General features: G+C 41.8%; 1 protein-coding gene across 1 annotated transcript; it reads right to left on the bottom strand.

Annotated features, from left to right (window-relative positions):
* Positions 1 to 2,134: 2,134 nt before the first annotated feature.
* Positions 2,135 to 5,981, bottom strand: KRT24 (keratin 24). The gene is made up of 8 exons (XM_054593780.1): positions 5,367 to 5,981; positions 4,493 to 4,575; positions 3,949 to 4,105; positions 3,509 to 3,670; positions 3,303 to 3,428; positions 2,730 to 2,947; positions 2,419 to 2,546; positions 2,135 to 2,238 (listed from the first exon to the last, which is right to left on the bottom strand). Exons 1-8 carry the CDS (start codon positions 5,979 to 5,981, stop codon positions 2,135 to 2,137), a joined length of 1,593 nt encoding a protein of 530 aa, XP_054449755.1.
* Positions 5,982 to 8,004: the final 2,023 nt, after the last annotated feature.

The following is an 8,004-nucleotide window of genomic DNA, read 5'->3' as shown; positions in this document are numbered from 1 at the left end:
GAACGTATGTCTGTTGTGTGATTTTAAAATAATTTAAGGGCAGATAAATAATGTGTGAACACCCTGTTCTTAACATTTTAGTCAGCGCTCTAAATATTTTTCATGATCCAAAATGGTTTAATAGTTTCAGTTTTAAAAATTGAACTTGCTTTTAACACATTATATGGCATCTCAGTATGTTCTAGCCTTTTCTTAACAGTAAACAATCATTTAGTACAAATGCAGCATCTTAACACATGCCAAGAAATCACAGAATTAAGGTTTTCAACTCCAAGTTTTCAGAGTAGCCTCATGTTGTTGCGTTGGCATGAGGATAATGCTGGCCATGAACGTAGGCTGCAGGGGGCACCGGACTGGAAGACTGTATCTGGGGAGACTCAGAGAGGCTTCCTGATGCGGCTGTGGTGGCCCCGGAGATTGGAGGCTGCACTCAGCTGGTCTCTGTTTCCATCCGTCTGCTTCTATTCCAGTGGATCAGCTGGTCCATCTTTCTTAATTTTTCAGTACAGGAGAAACATCCCAGATTAGAACTTTTACTTATTGATTTATTTTTTGATTATAGTTTGCAGTCAACACTATTTTGCATTACTTTCAGATGTACAGCACAATGGATAGACATTCATATACATTGCAAAGTGTTCCCTCTGATAATTCAAGTGTCCACCTGCAAGATTTAATTTACTGTAATGGTTCAGTGGGAAACATGTTTGACTTAAGACAACTTAACATTGGTTTTTCCCCCTGATTAGTGGTTTCATGCTTGGCTATTTACTTTATTCTGTGGTTAGCTATTTTAGCAGAAATCTTGTTGTGCCTACCAGTTCATTTTTACATTTTATTCAATGTGCCTAGAAGATGAAAAACTACATTTTTAGGTTGTCTTGATTATTAAGGTTTGATACTCTATATAGCTGCTATTGGTTTTATATTTGAAGGTACAATTTCCATGAAATATATTCAGGTTTATCTTTTTGTAATTTTAAATTTGTTTATTTCTGCCAAGTCCCATGTTCATTTCTTGAGAATTGGTTTGTGGAGTTGATTTTCTAATTTGTGACTTGCTCATATCAAATTCCTCAAATGGGGGTGTTCTTACACAGCCTGTTTTTTGTCCCATGTCTGTTCTTCTTGGGACTGACCTTCTGCCACCTGCCACCCTGCTTTAACAGGCTTCCTTATCCCAACCAAGTCCCAACCAAGACAAGATGAGACAGCCTCATGGACCACCCTTGGGGTAAAAGACCCCAGCAATGGAGAGTGGAAAAAGGAAGCACCAGCTTGGCCTAGGGACAATTTTTGGCTAAGAGGTGTGGCTAGATTTGGCACAGGAACAAGTTTCTGAGCATCTCTTTGGGGCTTTCAAGGTTTTCCGAAATCTGGCTCTATATCACGTATCCCGCCTTACGTCCCAAGACTTTTATCTTGACCAGTCTCTTAAATGTCCTGCAGCCACACAATGTCAGATTACTATGCACTTCAAGCCCTTTTAGTGTTTTCTGTCCTCTTTGAGCTTTAGCTTTCCTCACCATCTAAAATGTAGTCTTCTTGAACTAGGAGGCACATCTCATATATTTTTTTTAATCAGTGATGGGCATTAAGAAGCTAGACATTAATTAATTATAGGTTGATAATTCTAATAGTGGCATCCTTCATTGTGGGCTCAGGTGTTGGCTATAGTCTTAGGGACACTGAGTTTAATTCCAACTATCACTGAGTTCTAATGTGATGTTAAAAATGGCCACACACAAAATGGCTGTAATTTTGATTTTTATGAAGAAGGTACTATGCAAACAATGAATTAATATTAGTAACCTAACACTGCAGCTAGATCACAGCCAATGGCTTCATTTCTAGGTAAAATATTAAATTTCCTTAAAAAAATTTCAGCAAGAATTTGACTTGCAAAAGTAAGTTTATTGAAGCATAGAAACAATTAGAGCAAAGCTGTCATTTTTACTTTTTCAAGAACATTCCAATAAGAAAAAAAGAGGCTGCAGAAAAAATTGAGTAGCATCTACTTCTGTACAGAAGCTTTTCCCTGAAGTTCTCTGAACGATGGCTAGAGTGATACGATGTCTTTGTGCCCTTTAGATTTTTTTTCTCGGAAAGACACTGTTACTGATCTGGAAGTTTCTCAATGGACCTTCACCTCAGAAACATTGCTGACTTTCGATGAGACGACTTTGCCATCCACCACCTCTTCTACGATGGTCTTCGTCACTCTAGTCTTGCTTGGATCTGAAAATCATAGAATCACAGTGTCAGTCTGAGAATGAGCTGGGGAAATAGAAGTGCATTCATTAAGCATGTTCTCTCTGGGTAAGGTTACAAAAACAATAGTGTATACTTTTACTATGATGAGAGAAATATGTTTTTACTCTTCAATGATAAAATCATGAACATTAAAAAAATGCTTACCTTTTCCTTGGCTAGAACAGCTTCCGGATCTTGAGCCACCAGATGTGGAATCCCTGGGTTCCATGTTTCCGGACCCCATGCTCCTGGATCCTGAGTTTCTAAAATCAGATCCTCCAAAACCAGAACCGCTGGAGAAAAAAAAAAGAATTGTTTTCCTTTGCATTTTGCAAAGGCAGAAGAAATCCCCCATGCAGAGGGCTGTCCGTGATGAAGGCAGATGTTATTTGCGTGGACTGTCTGAGCCCCTTTCTGGTCTCATGACATGGCGACACCAACGCGTGCCTTTTAGTGTGCTCATGACTTGCATTTACCCTCCCTCTCCGTCAAGCAGGCGGCGGTAGGTCTCAATCTCCATCTCCAGGCGGGTCTTGATGTCCAGCAGTTGCTCATATTCTGCATTCTGGCACTCGGTCTCGCTCCGGATCTGACAGATCTGCTCTTCCAGGCCGCTGATCTGCATCTGAATTTCTGACAGCTGAGCCATGTAGTTAGCCTCTGTGTCGGCCAGGGTCCCTTCCAGGGAGTTTTTCTAAGAGAGCAATCAATCAATCAATCAATCAATCATGATGAAAATAAGTCATGGAAGATTTTTAAGATTTACAGAATTTTATAAAGTCCTGGGAGATGAACACTTTCTCCAAGTTACAAGCTATATTGTTACACGTCATTGTTTTCTTAATTTTTGTTGGCATTGTTTTTTTTAAAACTAAATCTTTTCTAGAAATATTGTATATTATCTTTCCTTGGAATGTTTTATGCTTTTTCTGACCATAATACAGTCCTTCTTAATACTTTTGTGATGTGCCAAGTGGAACATCTTGGCAGAGGGAAAACCGAATCCCTTAGCTCCCTGTTGGAGATTTTGCAAAGCTCTTCGCACATACCATGGCCAGTTGGGACTGAAGCTCAATTTCCAGGGCCTGCAGAGTCCGTTTCAGTTCTGTTAATTCACTCTTGGCGGAGCTGGCTGCCCCAGCATCAGTGGAGATTTGTGCTTGCAGCGATGCACTCTAAATAAAAATGAAATGCAGTCACTGTGGGCTGACGGAATGAACAGGAGTGGCTTTGCCGCTCAGTGGCGATAATCTACCTGCTTGTTGAACTGCTCCTCGGCCTCTCGGCGGTTTTGCTCGGCCAGCTCCTCGTACTGCGCCCGCATGTCATTCAGTAACTTGGTCAGGTCGGTTCCTGGGGCGGCATTCATTTCTACTGTCACGTCCCCTCCAGAGCTTCCTTGCATGTTCCTCATTTCCTAGCATTAAAGAGAGAGAGAGGAAGACCAGAGCAATAAAAACAGAAAAGCAATGGACTTCCTACAATGCACAGTTGAAACTAGAACACTGAAGGGGACAAAACATGCCCCCCCCCGCAAATTCAGATATAATGCTTTGCTCATTATTACTTTTTTTCCTGGTCACAAGAGTTGGACATCCATTCAGGTAGAATTTATTGTATTTTATTTTTACAGAATGGCTGAGGGGGGAAAACAGGAAGGCCAGAGTTGTTTAGTGACGTGGAACATGCCCCTACCTCCTCGTGGTTCTTCTTCAGGAAGGCCAGCTCCTCGGTGAGGCTCTCGATCTGCATCTGCAGGTCGGAGCGAGTCATGGTCAGCTCGTCCAGGACTTTCCGGAGGCCGTTGATGTCGGCCTCCACGGTCTGCCGGAGACGCAGCTCGCTCTCGTACCTGGAAGGGCCGCCAAAGGACAGTGCAGGACGCTTCAGAGTGTCCACCTGGTCTTACATATTCAAGAGTGAGTTTTCTCCTCCGAGCTCTCTGATAAACCAAGGCTACTAAGTTTTCCCTTAGGATTTTTTCCCCTATAAAGAAAAATACGAGCCTAATGCTAATTCTACCAATGCCTAATATATTTTTTTAATGACAAAAATTTCACTCTTAATTTTTTTCCTGTTGGTGGAATGATGGCTTTTCAAGTTTACATTTGGGGTGTTTGTGAATTTAGGTCTTAAACCCCTCTAAAAAAAATTTTTTTTAAATTTAGAATAAATGAAGCAAACAGATTGAATTTTACTTTTCCTACAACATTTGTTTGTAAGTCTTCACGTTTCTTACTTCAGCCTGAAGTCATCAGCAGCCAGTCTGGCATTGTCAATCTGCAACACGATCCCAGCGTTTTCGATAGTGGCAGTAATGATCTAGAAAGGGCGAAAATAATAAATGAGCCGTGCTTCCTACCCTGTGTCTGCAGGCCCACCTGTCAGGGTACACGCCCCGGAGTTAGCTTTTAAAAGTGAATTGTTCTGAAAACTGGCTTAGTCATGGCCCCTCCCTTGATAGCCCTGGTGTATTTGGACAGATCCTTCTGCAGAAAGGTAACAGTGTGCACAGTGCCAGAAGGGGCACAGAGCACAGTCTTCCCAGACACAGCCCTCCACGCGATTCCACTCTTTTGGTGATCAGTTATTTTATGAGCTCACTCGGAACATCGTGTGAAAAATGAGCTTCACTTCTTAAAAAGTCTTTAAAAATATTTTTTCCCATATAACCATGGCAGAACACTTCAGACTCCACCGTATTCTTTTGTAATATTTACCCCAGATTTCCTAGAAAGAAAAATAGTTGTAGAGACTGTTTAAATCTAGCAAGACACTAACAGATGCCAGCCTGCCAGAGTGAATCATGACGTAGACTACGCTCGTGTTGCCTCCCTGCCGTCGCTCACATACACAGGTGGATTAGCTGCCTGCCATTGTCTAAACTGCACTCTTGTGTAGAAATACTCAAATCTGAGATGCAAACAGAAAATTAATGTGGTTGGATGTCATAGGCAGTACTGGCATCGTGAGCATGCACCAAGTCCCATTTTACATATCCGTCAAATATGTTTTCAAATAATTCTTTGGCTTCAAATCTTTATTACTTCCAGTGCATGTTCTGAGTAAAAGCAAAAGAGACCATAGAAACTCAGCGGTGGATAGCCTCTTACCTGATTTCTGAGATCTTCAATTATTGGGTAGTATTTGCTATAATCTCTTCCTGATCCACCATCGCCGGAGCCACACCCATATTTTTCATACCACTCCTTGATTTTGTTCTCCAGATCAGTGTTGGCGTCTTCCAGGGCTCTGACTTTGTCTAGGTAACTGGCCAGGCGGTCATTGAGGTTCTGCATGGTTTGCTTTTCACTTCCAGAGAAAAGCCCTCCATCGCTAACACCACCGCCCACACCACCACCAAAGCTGTAGAAGCCTCCACTCGCACCACCACCAAATCCAGAACCGCCACCGAAGCCAGAACCACCACCAAAGCCAGAACCGCCACCGAAGCCAGAACCGCCACCAAGGCCAAATCCAGAGCCTAAAGCTCCTCCAAAACTACCCCTTGCAGAGCAGCTACCAAACCCCCCTCCAAAGCCACCTCCCAAGCCTCCACTCAGTCCCCCACTCAGGCCACAGCTTCTGGCTCCTCCTCCGAAGCTTGGGCCGGAGCCGCTCCCCAGCCCACATCTGCTCCTGCTGCTGAAGCTGCCGCCGCCAGCAGACACCCTGACGGAGCTGCTGCCCCCAGCCCGGGAGGAAGAGATCCGAGATGAACAAGACATGATGCTCCTGCAAACGTTGAGCTTGTCCAGGCGAATAGGAGGGTGACTGTGAAGAGCGTATTTGCAGGTTGCCTTTTTGGCCCTTATATACAAGCTTTTAGGGTGTTCCTTTTCTGTGTCACTTCTTAATCCCTATTACAGTTTTGCTAAACCGCAATTGGATAATTTCTTTTTCCTGGACCCACTCTACAGGCTCTATTTTTGAAGCTGGGTCAGAGCCTTGGGGCAAGTACTATATCAAGAAAAAAAAAAAGGTGGAGCAAAGCAAAATAATTTTTTTTCCAGAATTACAGTTTTAATCTTTCAGTTGTTTTGATGACTGATAATTCTTTTTTGAAGGAGTAATTCTATTAAATTTGCTTCATGATTTCCCAATTGCAGGGCACGTCCCCGGATTAACAAGTGTCATTAAAACACTTATATGATAAGGGAAATTTCCCATCAGACTTGTAACTTTTTGTTTGTATTGTTCTCTTGAAGCTGAGACTAGCCTCAGTATCAGCATTAGTTTTAGATTTTCTTGTCCTCTGTGATTATTCCAATCAGCATATTTCTGAGGTTGTTGAAATCCATAATTTTTAGATTATTGTCTTCTTTGTGTTTTGAGATCAAATTAGATATTTTTACTGTTAATAAGAAAATATTAAATAAAGAATAGTCTTCAATGTATGTATTATTAGATCACAGCAACATGTTTATTTGAGCAGACAAATGTCTAAGAAAGCCTGGGAAGTTTTTAGGCAGATTGCTTTACCACCAGATCAGAGTGAATTTTGACTTGGGTCTCGCTGCACAGACTAGAGTCTTTCTGATTGAATTTGAATCTGATACAAGGAGACCAACTTCCCACTTTAGACTCACATCTTGTGAAACCAAGATGATGTTGATTTCATCTTTGTTTTAGAGATATCTGAAGAGGGGGACGTCCACCTCTGTCAACTGATGTGACTGGAGTCATTTGCAGATGCTGAAATCTGGGGTTTCCCCTGTCTATCCTCTGCTCCTCTTTTTTCTTTTCTGTAACAGTTTAAAAGATATTTAGAAAAAAAATCTGTATCCACTTCTGGTAAGTAATGTTATGATTGGGTCATTATAGAGATACTGACATCAAGCATGCTCCCCAGTTCACATTTTGTTTCCTGTTTTTCTGTCCCTTTGTTCTTTAGAATTTTCCATTCGCCTCCGCTGGTAGTCTAAAAGTGTGTCTGTGTTTTTAAGACATACTGTATGATTCCACTTATATGAGGTACTGGGAGTAGTCAAATTCAGAGACAGAAAATAGAATGGGGGTTGCCAGGGGCTGGGGGAAGGGGCAATGGGAGTTGTTTAATAGGTATAGAGTTTTAGTTTTACAAGATAAAAATAATTCGGGAAAGTGGTTGCATGACAGTGTGAATATATTTAACACTTCTGAACTATACACTTAAAAATGGCTGATGATACATTTTATATGTATTTTACCACAATTTTAAAAAGTATCTTTATGTAAAAGTATAGATACTTTGCTTCCAAAAATATTTCTTGACCTTCTTAGCTTTATGCCCATGTAGCTTGCTGACTTTTGTTTGTCTAAAACTTTCTCCAGACTTGGCAATGTCTGTTAAACCATGTGCATCCAGGGGTGTCCAACCCGTGCCCTGTGGGCCACTCACAGCCCAGGATGGCTATGAATGTGCCCCAACACAAAAGTGTAAATTTACTTAAAACCTTTTCTTTGTTGATCAGTTTTCGTTAGTGTTTGTGTATTTAATGTGTGGCCCAAGACGACTCTTCTTCCAGTGTGGCCCAGAGATGCGAAAGGTTGGACACCCCTGCATCCTTATATTTGGTCATTTTTTAATGCAATGTTCTGCCTTCTTTTAATTTTTCCTTAGACTGCCTTTGATTGGGACACATTATTAAGTCGGTGGTGACTCCCGTTGCTGTGTAGCGCTTTAGGTTACTCGCTTTTAGGTTCTACCCGCACTGTTTCCGCAGGAGCCGTGTGTCTCCAGTCTCGTACGTAGGGTGCCATCTCTCCAAG

This window comes from Pteronotus mesoamericanus, unplaced genomic scaffold (assembly GCF_021234165.1).
Source record: "Pteronotus mesoamericanus isolate MK-2021 breed Mesoamerican mustached bat unplaced genomic scaffold, CSHL_Meso_final scaffold_476, whole genome shotgun sequence".
NCBI lineage: Eukaryota > Metazoa > Chordata > Mammalia > Chiroptera > Mormoopidae > Pteronotus > Pteronotus mesoamericanus.
The sequence above is the reverse complement of the archived record's forward strand: the minus strand, read 5'-3'. Positions and strand labels throughout refer to the sequence as shown.